Source organism: Drosophila suzukii, chromosome 3 (genome assembly GCF_043229965.1).
Source record: "Drosophila suzukii chromosome 3, CBGP_Dsuzu_IsoJpt1.0, whole genome shotgun sequence".
Lineage (NCBI taxonomy): Eukaryota > Metazoa > Arthropoda > Insecta > Diptera > Drosophilidae > Drosophila > Drosophila suzukii.
The window spans coordinates 39,749,749-39,768,112 of record NC_092082.1 but is presented as its reverse complement, the minus strand read 5'-3'; the positions used below and the strand labels follow the sequence as shown (position 1 = coordinate 39,768,112).

Below are 18,364 nucleotides of genomic sequence, written 5' to 3'. Positions count from 1 at the left end.
GGTTTTTTGATTCCGATGTATGATGATTGTGCAAATCCAGAACGTTCCCATCAACAATCGGCCTATCCCTGTGGATGAATCGACTGATCTTGATTAGATTGGGCCAGAACGCATCACTAAACACAGTCTGAAAGTGCTGCTCAGGTATTCCTAATTTAAAATTGACGAATTCCAGTGTAGCAACATCTACACCATTTTTGACTAAGGCTTGCAAATTATGGTGGCGGTATCCACACCTAGCTTATTTGCAACATATTCACACACAGAATCAGATTTTACGTGCGCTCTGAATCTACCAATATGAAGGAATTTACTGCTCGGCACAACTTCGAGAAGTTCACAATTAGGAGCTTGACCAACTATTTGCCTCTTGTTCCTGTTATTCTTTGCATGGTTCCTGGCGGCAGTAGAAACTGGTGCGGGGGGTATCAGGTCTGCATGGTTGGCTTGACGACCAATTGAAGAAGGTGGAGCCAATGGTTTCACCACTTTTTTACGCTGACTGACATTGCTATTGTCAGTGGTAGAATTGGGAAAGATTGAAGAAGATTGTAACTTCATCATTGCACTTGGAGCACGAATAAGAAAACACGTCTGACTACAACGAATGCTAATCAGAGACTGATTATGTGGACGGTAGACAGATTTAGGAGTTATGGGCGTTAGAGTGGGCGTGCCAAACTTTTTTTGGGGTCATCAATAGGTATTGACGAGACTAATACATTTCAGTTAACATTTTTTTCTCACATTAAAATTGTGGGCGCCACAGCCTTAGGCAGTTTGTGGGCGTTAGAGTGGGCGTGGCAAATTTTTTTTTTAACAATCGGTAGGTATTGACGGGACCAATACATTTCAGTTAAAATTTGTTATCCTGCATGCATATTGTGGGCGTCACAGGTTTCGGCGGCTTGTGGGCGTTAGAGTGGGCGTGGCATATTCGCGTAACAAGGCTACGGAATCTACATCTGAGATTTGTGTTTGTTAAAGTGGGCGAGGCAAACTTTTTTTTGGTAAATCGATAGGTATTAATGAGAACAATACATTGCAGTTACAATTTTTATTCTATTTGACTGGGCGTGGCACATTGCTGAAACAAACTTGCGCTGCGTAAGAAGCTCAGGAATCTGCATGCCAAATCTCAATAGCCTAGCTTATAGTTTCCGAGATCACAGCGCTCATCCGGACGGACGGACAGACGGTCAGACGGTCAGAAAGACAGACGGACATGGCTAGATCGACTCGTCTAGTAATCCTGATCAAGAATATATATAATTTATGGGGTCGGAAACGCTTCCTTCTGCCTGTTTCATACTTTCCGACGAATCTAGTATACCCTTTTACTCTACGAGTAACGGATATAAATAGGTACACACTCTGGAAGATTTCTTTAGTAAAAAGATTAAATGTTGTTATTTTTTTCAAAGCCGATATTTTACAAATACTATACCTCAGGATTAAAATATAAGTGTGCAGATATGCTTATATACGTCTATATCAACATTATTTAAGGCCCATAGCCCTGCACCAAAAACACTGTTTAGGAGTGATAACCGTTATTGATCTGAATAAATCCATATATCTCCATTGGCTCTGGTTTACTTTGTTGCGGTTATTTTTAAACCTCCCTGATTCCAAATATTACTTTTATTCTGATTAAAATTACTATAATTCTTTTTGTTTCGATTATTGTGTGGGTTAAACCTTTAATTATTATAGTTCTTTTGTTTATTATAATTATTGTTTTGTTGTCTTGGTTTATTTTTTAAAAATGTTGGACCATTTCCACATAGGTTTTGCTTGTTACATTTTTATCGTGCAGTTTAGAAACTAGTTTCTAGTTCTTGCACTAGTACCAATGCATTTGAAAAGTCAGGTTGATTTATAAAGAAAACAGTGTCAGAAATTTAACCGTTAGAGCCGGTTATAAAAACTCTGAGGGCTGTCTTCTTTTGCTATTCGTTCATTTCTACTGTTATTGGTTTATTCCTACCATCAGTCATAATAGTTTTATTGATTAGTAGAGCTAATTTTCTATTAACCTTTCCATAATAAACCTCTTGCATAATTTTCCCGTTAATACACTTAATAGTTCTTCAATAATATGGATGGGACGTTCGTCACTAAGGACGAAGTTAAGTCTGGCCTTTAAGGCATCGAAATTTAAAATTTACCAATATGAGTAAAGGCATCACTTAATCTTAATATTGATGAGGCTGAAAAAACCTATCGCTGCCTCTGGCACATTGCCCCATAGTGATATCTGCTGATTCTCTTCAGCTGTATTTTTCTTCCTCAGCTCCGATTTGATGATCTCATAAGATGTGTCGGATTTAATATTAGGATCTATCTGATAATCTTCAATCTTTTATATTTTGTGAGCTAGCTGCGATCTTAAGTTCACAATCTCGTCTGTTAATGGATGCACCTTGTAATTTACAATTTGTTTATTTCTTTTGATATTTATTCCAGCCTGGCTGGTTTAAGGATTTCATTTATTTCCCTTTTACAAAATTCTTATATGTATATTTAAATATATATACTTTATAGTCTTGCTGGCGTTCACCCAATCCCACCCAATCTTAATATTTTTGTTCCCTGTGACATTTTCCTGCTCTGAGACTAGTTTCACGAAAATCGGTATAATTTTTACCACTAAATTTATTTTATTCTGACATTTTTTAGTCATACGGAAGGACAGACCGACATGGGTAAATCGAATCGGTTCGAGCAATCTATATATATACACTTCATAGGGTCTGAAACGCTTCCTTGTACCTTTTATGTATTTACCGATAAACCTAGAATACCATTTTACTCTACGAGGAACAAGTATAAAAAGAATGGAAACGAAAGAAACTGTTCACGCTCTAGGCGCGAGTACCATTTTTAAATGCCAGTCCGTGAAATTTCCCGTTGTAGTTTTTAGTTTTAGTTTGACTTTCAGCTCCAAGTTAATCACCTTCTCTTTCTGAAGTGAGATTATGAATGTTTTTATTGTGGCGTATTGGTCTAACTGGAACCTCAACCCGGAAAAAGACCTTGGTCCGACACTGAAAATTAAAAACTTGACAAAATTAATCGATTTGGAGGTCTTCAAATATTAGTAATCTGTGGACAATTGTAAGCAATATTTCCAAAGAAACTGTGCCTTAAAAATCACGTTGAAAAATCCTGGTTTTTTGCCTAAAATTATTTTAGTAGCCTTGACTCTGGAACATTTGTAAAGGCAAAAAAAGTTATAAATCGTGTGGGTGTAACGCAAACTAGGCGCAACTCTTTAAGACTGGTTGACCTTTTCAATAGCACTGAGCCTTTACCTGCTCCTTCGATTTTCGCTTAATGGTTTTGAACATTTCGCGAAGGGCTTTGTAGTGGCGGCTTACGCCACTCTTGGCGGCGATCACCTAAATTCTCCCAATCTTGATTTTTTTGTTTCCATGTGACAATTTTCTGCTCTGACACCAGTTTCACAAGAACTGTCTTCGGCTCGTCAATTTTATTTTTTCTGCAGACATTGTTTTAACTCTGTTTCAAATACACTCATTGAAATTGTACTGTAAAATCGGCCTAAAAACAAGGAAAATTGCCCTAAATAGAGGTCAATGGCGGTTGGGCAACAAAATAAAAGCATTTTTTTCTAAAAATTGGCATGTGTTTGCCTACATTTACGATGATTTTTTGTAGCTAGGTCGATTTTTTCGTTTTCAAAGGTAAGCTGCCTTTAATATGAAAAAACAAGGAAGGACGCCTTAGTCGAGTACCTCCACTATCAGTTACCCATTACTCAGCTAATGGGACCAAAGGAAAAGGGAGGTATGCAAGCAGCAAAGCGAGATTGAAATGCGCCACCTACCCGTGATCTCAATATATGGTTATGTGGGCGGAAGACAGATTTCAGAGTTTTGGGCGTTGGAGTGGGCGTGCCAAACTTTTTTTTGTCACCTACATTCTCCCAATCTTGATATTTTTGTTTCCATGTGACAATTTTCTGCTCTGACACCAGTTTCACAAGAACTGTCTTCGGCTCGTCAATTTTATTTTTTCTGCAGACATTGTTTTAACTCTGTTTCAAATACACTCATTGAAATTGTACTGTAAAATCGGCCTAAAAACAAGGAAAATTGCCCCAAATAGAGGTCAATGGCGGTTGGGCAACAAAATAAAAGCAGTTTTTCTAAAAATTGGCATGTATTTGCCTACATTTACGATGATTTTTTGTAGCTAGGTCGATTTTTTCGTTTTCAAAGGTAAACTGACTTTAATATGAAAAAATAAGGAAGAACGCCTTAGTCGAGTACCTCCACTATCAGTTACCCATTACTCAGCTAATGGGACCAAAGGGAAGGGAGGTATGCAAGCAGCAAAGCGAGATTGAAATGCGCCACCTACCCGTGATCTCAATAAATGGTTATGTGGGCGGAAGACAGATTTCAGAGTTTTGGGCGTTAGAGTGGGCGTGCCAAACTTTTTTTTGTCACCTAAATTCTCCCAATCTTGATATTTTTGTTTCCATGTGACAATTTTCTGCTCTGACACCAGTTTCACAAGAACTGTCTCCGACTCGTCAATTTTATTTTTTCTGCAGACATTGTTTTAATTCTGTTTCAAATACACTCATTGAAATTGTACTGTAAAATCGGCCTAAAAACAAGGAAAATTGCCCTAAATAGAGGTCAATGGCGGTTGGGCAACAAAATAAAAGCAGTTTTTCTAAAAGTTGGCATGTATTTGCGATAGCAAGTGTGCATCAATAATAATTATCTACAAATTTTAACATTACGTTAACGTACATATTGTATTTCTTAGTTATACATAACTGGAAGGACTTTGTAATGGACTTAGCATTTTCAAATGAACTTCCGTTTAGCTCCAACGCCCGATTTCGTTGTTACAAAGTTTGGCTTAATTTAGTCACAGTTTCAGAATCACTTTCTGTCTGAACAGGTTTCACTTTGAGACCGTTTACACTGGAATTATGTCAACTCACTTAGTCTAGGAAAGTAGGTCAGGGATAGGTTAGGTTAGGTTAGGATGGAGCGGCTGCCGGACTATAGTCTGACACACTTAGCCCTCTATGGGTCCATTGTGATACCGCATGATCCGTTTTTCCTTCTCTAGGGTCCCATATCTTATATGTTTCAACCTGTGTTAAGTTGATCAGCATCTCTTCCACCTGGACGATTTCGTAGCAGCGCTTATGTTTTTAAAATTAATCTCCGATATTTCGATAAGATCGTCGATGAAGGGCTTTTCTAAGTGTTTCAGTCTGAGTGTGCATTGGGCTGGGCAGAAGCAGAGAAGGTGTTCTATCCTGCAGCTCCTGCAGAAGTCATTGTTTGGGAAGTTGGTGTTTGTCGAATAGATCGATTTAATAGCCGCTTGGCTGTCACGATATATATTTAGGTGTCCTCCTTGGAGGACTATGTTCCCTAAACAGTTGAGTGTTTTCTGGAAGACGCTACAGGGGTCCGGGAGCCTGAATGACTTCCTGATATTTTATTGTTCGGAGTATACACCTCCGCCAACATGTCCATCTAGTTTGGAGCCATCTGTATAGATGCAGATTGCGTCCGTCATGCCCGGTCGGCCCTGCTCCCATTCCTCTCTATCTGTAATCAGGTTCGCAAAGGGTGTGGGACTGTATTCAAGAGACTTGCATAGATCCGTTTTCTTCGGAATGAATTTATCATGCTGGAGATAGCATGGCCATAAAAAAGGACTTCCCACTGCCCGGTATCCCTTAGTCGAAGGGCTGCCGATTTGGCCCTTTTCATGCCTGCTAAGTCCAGGCTAAGAAGGTTCAATATCGCATTCAGCGCTTCATTAGGGGTAGTTCGAAGGGCTCCACTAATACACAAAGCCGCCATTCGCGCACTTTGTTCAGGGTAGTCAACATGCATTGTTTATGTAGAGCGGACCACCATAGAGCCACTCCATATAGTAGGATTGGCTTGATTACCGCTGTGTATATCCAGTTGACTATTCTAGGGGACATGCCCCATCTTAGCTAACTTGCTTTTTACAGGAGTAAAGTGCAACGGTCGCTTTCTTGCTGCTGTCTTGGTTATTTAAGCACCATTTGGGACGCTTATCTAATACCAACCCCAAGTATCTAGCGTGATCGCTAAAGGAGAGATTACAATTGCTTAAAATAGGTGGGTTAAGTTGTGGGATTTTTTATCTATTTGTAAATAGAACAAGTTCCGTTTTTGAGTGATTTACCCCATGTCCGTTCTTTATCGTATTTTCCGATAGTATTTTTAGTTTAGCGGTCATAAGATCGCAAAGTGTTTGTGGATATTTTCCATTAAAGATGATAGCGACATTGTCTGCGTGTGCCACTACCTTACAGCCTCCTCCCTTCAATATCCGCAGTAGTTTAGACTGCGATGGCATTTCCATTTATTTTGAAAAAAAGTATAGGTGTTCTTTGTGAGCCCCTAAAAATGATCTTCAACAAGTCTCTTTCCACTGGCGTAATTGCGCATAGATGGAAACTTGCCACAGTTTCTCCTATATTCAAGTCTGCATTGCGTCCGTTTCTATTCATCATCTTCATTAATGATTTAAGCTATTGCATAACAAATTCTAAATTCCTGTTGTTTGCGGACGATCTTAAAATATTTAGGTCTGTGAATTCAATCTCCGATAGTGAACTTCTTCAAAATGACCTTGTAAAAGTGGGAAATTGGTGTTCTCGTAATAAGTTGCCTCTGAACGTGTCAAAATGTTTCTACGTTAGGTACAGCAAACGAATAATTAGTGTCCTTAGCTCGTATTCTATTAGTTCCCATGTTCTTTCCTTAAGAAATGAATCACTGGATTTAGGAGTTATGTTTGATACCAAATTTAGTTTTATTGATCACATAAATTACATAATTCCAAAGGCATACGCTATGTATGGTTTTGTAAAACGAAATTCCACGCAATTTAAAGATCCGTACACGAAACTAAGCCTATTTTCTTCGTTTATTAGGTCCAGATTGGAATATGCTTCGTTTGTCTGGAGTCCTACTGGTACTACACACATCAATAGTATTGAGCGTGTTTAAAAATAATTCCTATCTTGTGCCCTTCTTTCTCTAAACTTTAATGACCCGGTTCCCTCTTACTCTGCGAAATGTCGTCTTGTGCACCTTTTTTCCCTACAAGATCGTAGAACAACTAGCGCACTAGTTTTTATTTGTGACCTGCTGTCCTCCAAAATAGACTGCCCTGCATTGCTGAGTAGCATAGGCTTTTCCGTACCTGGTAGGTCTTTAAGGTCATTTGAACCGTTTTTCATTCCGGCCTATAGAGCAAACTATGCTTTTAATGAGCCTTGTTCTACTGGACCATGCTCACCCAGGGAATTAATTAAGAAAACCCTTTACAATTACCTTTCATCCCTTAGTATTTATTGTAGTTTAGTAATAGACAAGTAGCCAGTTAAGGTACCAACTGTTGGCGAAATAAATAAACGATCTAAGACTGGCATTCCGTAAATCCCTGGCAATTACCTATAAAATGATTAGAACTGCAATATAAACATTTTGGATCACTTGTGTTATTGACCCTGGAGCAAGTATATGAATTCCTAGTAATTTCCTTGCTTCCAGAGGGCGTTTCCTTTACCCTCGACGCTTCCTCGGTTGACACATGTTGATATCGTCGATCTAAAACCTTTACGCAATCACACCATTTAGGCAGTTCATCATAATTAAGCTGTTCCTCATACTTGGATTTGGTGTATGGATCTACCTTTGTTACGTACGCCCTCCCCCATACAAGATTAACCCCGGCAAAACAACTGCCATAGATTGAGGGTAGGGGTCCCTAAAGACTAACCACACTCCGATTGATAAGGGCAAATCAGCAAAAACAATTCGGCAACTCATGGGTGTCGCGTGGCCAGAACAACGACCACGATCGACCTGCTCGTAACCGTACTCCAGTGAGGTGGCAAAGTGCACCAACCGGCCGTTGACTCCATAAATAGGGGATATAGAGAAACAGTACCCCTAGGTGGGAACACTTAGTTAACTCACCCAATATGGGGAACTAGCGAAAGCTCTAGTCCGGTATAAAAGACCCCAGCCAAATAGAGAAGTCAGACAGAAATTGTTCTGATCTCTCCCTGACACTGGTCTAGAAGTACAACTCCCATCAACACAGACCACGACTGGAAGAAGGCTGGTGTCCAGAAGGATGTCTTGACGTTTCCCTAGGATCAACTTCACCCAGGAGAAAGTCCCGATAACCGGTTCTGCGATCGATCACAATCTGGAGGAAGTCAACCTGCAAAATCCCGAAGGACGAAAAGAACTAGTGAACCAAGTGAATGCCCTAAGGACCCCAAGATGGGCGGCGAAACTTCCAAAGTGGCCGACAGCACCGCCAATGTGATTAACCACGTAGAGATCGTTGACCACAGGAAGGATATTCAAGATGTCAACAAGACCCTGAAGCTCATAGCTGGACTACTACTGGTTATAGTGATCCTTAAAGTGGTTAAGATGTACAAGCGCTCTGTTCAGAGACGCCGCGACCAACATCACGTCCTGGAGAAAGTGGTGACCCACATTGGAGCATAAGCCAAGCAGATACAGTGAAGTGAAGCAGCAAAAAGACAATAGAAACAATAAAATAATAATAAATAAATTGCACTCCAATATTATCAACAAAAAGTGAATCGCCAAAAAAAAATAACAAACAATTTGCGAGTACATGCATTTCTGAATGCAAGTGCATACGATGCATGCATACATACATAACATAACATAATGTAACATAATTTTTGTGTTTTGTTTTTGTAAACCGCCATCAAGTCTTGCACGTATATATGTATATAAACCAATTATAAAATCTCCCAAAGCCCAGGATCCGGAGCGTCGAGATCTCATCACCCAGGATTAAAAAGAGGGTAAGTTTGTCGGAACACGGTTCCTTTTCTTATACATACATACATATATATATATCCGTGCGCCATGATTACATCAGAAGCTTTAACAAAAACAATAGACACTGATCCACAATTTAACGTAAGAGTTCTTATAAATTGAGACCTTCCGTCTGGATAAGAATTTGCTTTTAGGCAATATTAATACTTTCCTAGTTAAGACAAAGAATTAATCTGTTAGGAATACATGTAATAATATATAATATCCATATATAATAATTGTTACATATATATAATCATTTAGATATACTTTCCTTTTTATACATTTTTTATACATAATAATTAAATGTTCATTTTTCAGCGGCGAGTATCAGCCTTGTAATTTTATGTACAATTGCAAGAGCCCTCTGAGCGACGTTTGTAGTCGTGAATAGTCAGCATTTTGCTGATGTGTGCACCTTCACAGGTGATAAAGTCGATACTCTCCGCTAATACAATAATTGTCAATTAAATTAATCCCTATATGAATTAGTCAATATTATGTTATTCAATTCCGGCACACGCCGACATAAATATTATTTAATAAATTTATAATGTGAAAAAGAATTCGAAACCATGGTGTGCTAGAACTCTAACAAAGGGGGTGTGCTGACGCGAGGGGTGGAGTAGGTCAAGTACAATGACATAACTTTCGACGGACAACCTTGACAATAGGGAATCGTATTGCGTGGCCCTATCCATTGGCACACGAATGTGTGAAGGGGAGGGAATATGGCCAAAACACAGCCCGATCGTATTGCGATCAAGCGACAGCAAAGCTTGTTGGGCAGTGTGGACTGATGACTGACGAACCTGATGACTAATATTATTTCCAGGCATTTTTAACCTCAAGGCAGACGCAGAAGGTTTTGTTATTGAAGGGATTTCAAACAGCTGCGCTAGAGTTTCAAAGAAAATTAAACACTTGTTGTCATAGACTCTCTTTAAACTCGCTAATGCCTTTTTATAATTTGCATCTGAGACTTGAAGAGCCTTTATTGTTCCCAATGCCTCGACAGAAGGGCAGGCTAACAAATGGTTAAATTTTTCGATGTAAGATAACGAATTATCAGAGTCAACCAGTTGCTCAAAAATTCCAATAAATTGTTTATACTCTGAATGTTTGCCGCTAAATTTTGGTAACTTCATTTTTGGCAGATTTGAATGTGAACTGCCCGTGACTAAAGCCAGCTGTTTATGATCTTCACCTGTACCAGCAGCTAACATATATTTTGCCTCTGTAATTACGCAATTTTCTTCTAATGCCGACCTATTCCGGTTACGTCGATCTATTATATCAATTTCCGACTGCAATGCCATGGGTTTTGCAATATATGAATTTAATATTTCCAGTCGACATTGAATTTGAAGCGGATTAAACGAAATGGTATTCTCCTCGAAAGCTTTCCTCGTTCTTGTAATATCTTCACCAACCCTATCTACCTGCGAAAATAATTTCGTTAATTGCACCGAGGAGCAGCTATCTTCCATCTCCCCTTTTGTCTCCGATGCGCTATCATTCTTTTTGGTTTTTGTAGGTGCCATTATAATTAAAGATTATTTAATTTATTACAATATAGCCAATAGTTTTCTCTTTTTTTGTTTATTTATGTAGTTAAGTTTGTAAGTGGCTCGAATAAATTTGTTTAAGTGTAGAGCATTTGTCGTAACAAAAGAAATGAGAGACGAGAACGTAGTTAAGAGAGTGGACCAACACCCGAAATAGAAAGCACAAGCAGTTGCAGTTCGTCGCACTGGCGCTTAGCGGTCTGCCTCAAATCGAAGTTAAAAAAGCTATAACAAAATCGAAACGAAAACTGTTATTTTCCACCGGCACTGACGCTGTTACGCTTGTAAATCTCTTTCGCGAGGGCGGCACCAAAACTATGTGGTTGTTCACTTACATTTATTTATTGATTTTTTTGTTTTTTATAATTTTGTAGTGGTTATCTCACAATTTTTTGTGGTGGTTTTTATTTGTGGTTATTGGGAATATATAGGCACGAAAATTCTTTTGCTTCCAATTATTATAATTATTTTGACCAATTCCAAGGCCATAGTTGCAACTATTATTTTTGCAGCGATTAACTATAGATTGACACGGTTACCTGCTCATCACATGAATCCACTCCCCTTAATTTGGCGTTGCGGTCCATAGATGTTAGCTCCAGTTAAAGAGCTTCCGAAAAGAAAGTCCAAAAAACTCCAAAATGTTGGCGCCGAAATTTGCGAGTCCAAAATTAATGGCAAGTCTTGGCCCGAAATTCGCAAGCAGCTAAGCGGTCTTTGAAATGATTTTAAATCCGAACAAAACTTTTCGAAGTCCCTGCTCGGGCGCCATGGAGAAACTCGAAACGACAATTAAATTATTTATAATTGAGAACGCCGAAAAGTGAAAAGACTTTCACTTCGCTGCTGCGAAATTTGGGGAAAGAGAGAACACAAGACTGGCCGATTCGATATTCAAAATTCAACTCGTTTATTGTGTCCAGCAGCGCAGTTTTGTGAGAGCCTTTGCAGGCCCGCTGAATCCGATCTTAGCATAGATCTGACATAATAGTTCTGGGCCTGTAAGGGGTGAACATAACGTTACTTATTTGTATCTTAACATAATTTAACTTCATGATTACCGTTCTGCGCTTCAACAAATGTTAAAAAGGACGGTCAAATAAAGAAAGCTTTATTCTACTATGAAATTCGACTCAACAAGCTCAACGAGCTTTCAAAACAACTTTACACAAATCATCAAGCGCCTGTTTTACAGTAATGTCCACCCTCGCATCCATATTTTGCGGATGCTGTTAAGGACAATTTGGAGCAAGGATACAGCAACATTTATTGTTCATTTGCCTACCGGACGGACGAGACCAGGATATAAACCATATGGCATTAACAGAAACCAACTATTCAGTGGCATGGAACCTTGTGGTAAAACGATATAACAACAACCCCGACTGCAGTTCATGTACAATATGTATGCACTATACGGAATCGAGCCACTTTCCAAGGAGATCGCGGAGGACCTTATAAATGTGTTTAACTTAGCAAATGTATGTATCATTGAATTCCGAATTCCTGTGATCATTGTTTGGTACATCACTTACTTACAAAGCTGCCAACACAGACCTGGGAGCATTCCCTGGACAACAACGTGGAAATACCCACCTTCACAAAGCTGGACGTGTTTCTTCACAATCGATTGGTCTGCATCGACCTAACTGAGAGTAGAAAACCAGCCGTTCCATTTAGATCCTGATCTATACAATCGACCAACAACCGACAGACAACCAGACCATCAGGAAACTCCACTGTTAGGGGACACAGCTCTACAGCACTCTTGAGTCTGGATCCATCAGATGCTTGCTCTGCCAAGAATCACGTTCTAAGATGGCCGCTCGAAGGCATGCATCAATTGCCTAAGTTCTAACCATTCTCTTAGTCAATGCAGCAGCAACCGAAACTGCTCGCAATGTTGTCAACGGCACAACACTTTGCTCCATTTTCCGAATGCTCAACAAAGTTCCTCACTAACTCCTGGAGTATCACGACAGCATGCTTCAGACTCTGTTCGGAGCGCAGACGCTGCACAAAATGCACCATCGACGCAACTCTTAGGCGCAGTTGCCTCCCATCTGAACTTAACTTGGATCGTAAATAACTCCACCAGGCAGTCAGCTTTAGTTTGAGCTCTCATCGATCATGGCTCGAAAGGCACTCTCATCACGGAAAATATCGTTCAAGATCACGGGAATTGGTAATACGTCCCAGAATCAGTGCAGGCACAGCACCGACTTTACCATAGGTCTCATGTTCAGGGTTTTCAATTAAATGACTACGTTTCCACAGCCTTCATCCTTCGGTCGCTAACAGGTCATTCACCTAAACAAAATGTAAACATTAATTCCTGTAAACATATCCAGGGGTTATCCCTGGCAGATCCAAATTTCATAATTAGGGTTACATTGACCTACTTATCGGTGTCGACATTATCGGACGGTTGCAAAACCAAATGCACAAAATACACGGCTGGGCTGGATGGTTTTTGGACCAGTTGAAGCAGCCTAGACTCCTTTAATCTTCATTCGTTGTAATTTGGCAAGCCTAAACAACATGGTACAGAGGTTTTTCGAATTGGATCAGGCTTCCTGGGAAATATCTAGTTCGTTTACCTTTAAAGACGTTGTTAGACCCCACACAGGTGCTCGTCCGGTCAAGGCCAATCACATTAAACTTGATCATCGGCCAGATTTTAGTCAACAGTATGCCAGCACTATTCAAAAGTACTTTGATCTAAAGCAGATATAAGAGGGAGAAAGCAGTGAAGAGGAACACCCTAGGATCAACGCTCAAAGGCAACTCTCAATGTCCGCGTGCACCGTTCCGCATCATGCTGTGATCAAAGACGACAGTCTAACTACAAAGATACGCGTCGTACACGACGCTTCGTGCAAAACGTCTAACGGGAGGTCTTTGAATGATATTTTATGCACGGGTCCCGCCCTACAAAATGATCTTGGAGGAGTCATACTCAACTGGCGTCTCCATCGGTATGTCATCGTGGCCGATATAACGCAAATGTATCGCTGCATAGATATGCATGAAGAAGATGGCCTGTATCAGCGAATTTTCTGGCGCGATGATAAGGCTTACTTTTTGACAACATTAACGTTTGGCACTTCCTCGGCACCCTTCAAGGCTATTCGAGACACACATACTCTTGCCGAGCAGTTCCTTAAAAATGAAATCTACGTGGACAATGTTCAAACAGGACATGAGACCATAGACGGAGCTCTACAAATTCGCAATTATGTCATCGCAGCTCTGCAATCCGCAGACATGGAGCTCAAGAAGTGGGCATACAGATAGAAATCATCCCAACTACAGATCTCACTAACAGTAGCATTTTAGAGATAGACAATAAGTAAAACGGATTCTGTTTCAGTGCGTAACGTGTTTCAAGCACCGTCCGTCACCATCAAGCCAAGTGATGGGAGATTTACCAGCGCACCGTGTCAGTCCGCCCAAACGGGCGTTCGAAGCAACTGTAGTTAATTACACTGGTGCAGATTTAGAGGACACACTTGCTATAAAGCATACATGTAAGATAATTGGATGTTATCTGTAGTTTATTAATAAAGTTTAGGAATATAATAGTTTGTACATACAAGAGTTACATAAGTTTTGATATTGATTAACGCGACTTTTCAACTGACTTTGCGACTGAAATTACTACTTTTTTACCAACGACTTTGTGATGGTGATGGACTATCGAATATCATTTTAGAACGCAGCGTGATAAGGAGCCAACCTATGTCCAATCTACCAGTTCACATTCGGCCATCCTGCAAAACATCTGTCCCAGATGCCTCATCCTCTTCAGTTGAAAGGTTTTCATCTTCGTCCTCGTTGCTAGCATAGCGCCACAGCTTCATGAAGTCAGCGCTAGTTGACGTCTGTAGTGGACCCTCAAAATCGGCTGCTTTCTTTACATCATACCTGCCGTTGCGTTTAACCTGTATGACTTCATATGGCCCCATGTATTTGTTGGCTAACTTTTTGCCTGTTATAAACTGCGTCACCTTGATGGCAACCAGATCACCCAACTGATAACCATGATGTCCTTTTCTCTTCTTGTCAAAGTTCTTCTTGTAGATCTCTTGAGCTTTTTCGATTTGGTGACGAGTTTCTTTCCAAATTTCGTTGCGTTCTACTTGTTGATTTATTATCATCTCATCTTCAAGGATCTTAAGGAGTTCGGCACTAGAGTTGTTTCTCATTCGCATCCCAAACATAACTTCGAATGGCGTGAAGCTAGTTGATGTGTGGACATGTGCATTTATGGCCTGCTGTACTTGTGATGTGTATTTATACCACTTTGCGGGCTCCGATGCTGACATTTTTGAAAGTACTGAAATAATTACTCTATTCACCCGTTCGATTTGTCCGTTGCCCCTTGGCACACCGGCTGTAGTTCCAATGTGATCAATATTTTTCGCTGTGCAGAATTCCTTGAAAGAGTGTGATGTAAATGCAGCTCCTTTATCGCTGATGATTCTCTGTGGGCTGCCAAATATTGAGACCCAGGACTCCAAGTGCTTGATAACTTCCTCTGCGTTCGTTGACTTAGTGGAAAACAACCAAGTGTATTTAGAAAAGCCATCCACAACTGCAAAAATGTAGCGGTAGCTTTTTGATGTCATGTCTAATGAGCCCAGATAATCGACATGAAGCGTTGAAAGGGGAGTATCTCCTCTGTTTATAGCGTGCAAGAAGTCGTCCTGCCTTCCCAATTTCTGAATTTGTGTGATGCACTCGATACTGTTGGAAATGGTCTGCTTTACTTTCTTCTCAAGGTGGGAAATGTGGAAATCCTGCTGGATTGCATGCATAGTCTTTTGCGTTCCCATGTGTTCAAAGTTATGCGAATTTGTTATAATCTCTTTCTCCATGCACTTTGGTACAGCTAAAAGTTCTTGCCCATTTACTTGCTTGTATATCAAGTTGCTTTTGATTATATAATCGGCATACGGTCCATGCTTCAACATTTCCCGAACAGCCATTAAATGTTCATCATTTTGTTGGGCTCTCTTGATCTGCGTGTTAACCTCGGATGACACGATCATTATAGGGAAACGACTAAGGCTCTCGACATGTTGCATTCTAGTTCCTGCGCGATGCTCCACGTTGAAGGTAAAGTCTTGCAAGTACATTAACCACGGCGTATCTTCTCGAGGGACATCTTTTTTTGAGATCGTCTGCTTGAAGGCTGCACAACCCGTTACCAGGTCAAACTCAATACCCAGCAAATAATGGCGAAGTCTCTTTGTTGCTAGGAAAGCTGCCTTTACCCCAAGCACGTAACTGGTGGCTTTTTTTTCTTGTGGTGTGGTTTTCTTACTCCAGTAAAAAACGGGGTGCCACTTCCCAGCATGTTGTTGCAGCAGCGTTCCACCGAAGCCATGTTTTGAAGCATCAACGTGTAATTGAGTTTTGGCGCCTTGACTCCAAACCTTCAGGACTGGCTCCTCTATAAGTGCTGCTTTTAATCGATCAACGGCTTGTTTCTGTTCTCCTTCTATTTTGAAAACAGCATCCTTTTTTAGCAGCTGCGTTAAGGGCTTAGCAATAAAGGCGTAATCCTTAACAAACTTGCGAAAATACCCTGTTAGACCGAGGAATGTCTGTATACCTCTGATGTTGACCGGCATAGGAAAGTTTTTGACTGCCTTGATCTTCTCTTTTCCTGGCCATATCTGCCCATTTTCTATTTCATACCCAAGAAAATTGATACGCTGTTTTAGAAAGTGGCATTTAGACCACTTTATATCAAGACCGTACTGCTGGGTCTGCTTCAAGACGCGTTCCATGTTGCTTAGACATTCATCGGCTGTTTGTCCAAAAACAACAATGTCATCGATGTACATTTCCATAATACCTGCATTTACCAGCTGTTGAAAGATATAAGTGACATACCTTACAAAAACTGCGGGAGAATTGCAATACCCGAATGGTGCTCTGTTGAATTCGAATAGACCCTCTTTGGTCACGAACGCAGTGTATTTTCAGCTGGCTTCATCAATTTCGACATGGAAAAATCCATTTTTGAGATCGAAGACTGGAAATCAATCTTTGAGAACCTTGGTGTTTAATATACGGTAATCTATGCACAGTCTGTATGTCTTATCCTTCTTCTTGGCCAGCACAACTTTACTAGCAACATCTGAATATGACTCTCTTACAATTCCCAGTTGCAGCCATTCCTCCACCTGTTTGCGAATTATTTCCCTTTCTGCTGCTGAAGATCGGCTTGGATGTTCTCTAAAAGCTATGTTGGTGCAATTAGGGATGATTGTCATCTTTACAGGGCAGGTTAGCTTCACGTCTGACGGCTTGTAGTCATCAACCATTTGCGTGACAGCAGTTTTGTATTCGCCTGGAACGTCTAGCTCTAATTCATGACTCACCACATTGTAAATATTATGGTCATTCTCGGCAACGGTGTCATCTCCTCGTTTGAAAGCGTATTTTCCATTCTCCAGCACAACAGTAAACTTTTTTAAGAAGTCGAATCGAACAATGATGTTCACATTAATTTTGGTGTCGGGAACAATGAGAAACCTATGTAGCGTTTGCATCCCATTTACCTGCACGTCGACATTTAGTGCACCCAGCACGGAGGTTGCAATGTTTCCGAGCCCGTACAGTTTTGCAAAACTTTTCTGCAGGTGGATTTCAGCGAACTTATCCTTATAGGTCCTCATACGCATAAGCGACACATCAGCTCCAGTGTCTACTAGGCATGCCACACTCTTTTTGTTGATCGCTAGTACTTTCTCTCTCGACTCGCTGATTACACCGATAATTGGCTTTTCACCTGGACAATTCCTTGAAGTATGCCCACATCCGTTGCATTTAAAGCATTTCGTCTCCTCTTTACATTCGGCTCTCATGTGCTCAGTTGAGCCGCAATTGAAGCAATGCCTCTGGCTCTGATTTTGTTTCTGATCGAAACGCTTTACTGGTTTTCCTGTTTAACCTAGGTCATTCTGATTCACTGCTTTCTTGCGCTGTATATTGGATTTCGTCATCATTTCGATCGTTTCAAATCCGCTTCGTAGCTCCTTGAAAGTTGTCGCACTGTATAGAGGGTATTTGAGATCGTCATGAAGCTTTAATCCATCTGCAATATATCGGATCACCGACTCATCCTCCACAATTCCAAGAGATGCTATCTTACGCAAATGCAAAACATATTCGTGGAAATTCTCGTTGTCGTTTTTCTTTCGCTCTCGAAGCTGCTTGTGTACTTCAGCACTGGTCAGCGTCTTATCAAATTCGTCCAAAAGTACTTCGCATAGGGTATCATAGTCCGAAACAGTGGTGGACTCCAGGAATAACATTGCAGTTCCCTTCATTTTCATACGAGCGTTCACATATTTTTGCTTCAACGTTAGCTCGTAGGCACTGGCATTTTCGTTGAAACATTTAAGCCATTGTCTAATTGGAATTGACACTCCATCAAAATCGGGAACAACTTTAGAGAAGCTCTCAATTGGAACAACGGTCCTGCTTGAATCAGTTTGCCCAATTTTTGTAGCAAGCAGTTTTAGCACTTCGCTCAACTCGCTGCTGTTGGTGTAGACTTCTTCGCGATTATTGTTGTATTTCAGCTCCTGTTGAAATTTAGCTTCGTGTGTTAAATCACTACTACTAGCGAACTTAACTTGCTCCTCGATATTATTTCCCTTCTCTTCCTCGTCAGGCGGCACGAAGAAAGTATGATTCATATTCACCACTGCTGCTGCATTTTGCGAATCTTCTGATTTCATTTTCTGCTTGTTTTTTTTTTCCACCTGGACTGCATTTTTTGTTCTTTTTCGCGGAGCGAAGCATTTTTACCAACTTCTTTGCAATGTCAAATTCAAAGTGTTCGGTTTTTCCCCGAAA

At 40.4% G+C, this 18,364-nt stretch overlaps 1 protein-coding gene across 1 annotated transcript; it reads left to right on the top strand.

The window, feature by feature from the left end:
• The first annotated feature begins 13,279 nt into the window (after positions 1-13,279).
• Positions 13,280-13,783, top strand: LOC139352779 (uncharacterized). Its single transcript, XM_070995406.1, has one exon. The coding sequence runs from the start codon at positions 13,280-13,282 to the stop codon at positions 13,781-13,783; it is 504 nt and encodes a 167-aa protein (XP_070851507.1).
• Positions 13,784-18,364: the final 4,581 nt, after the last annotated feature.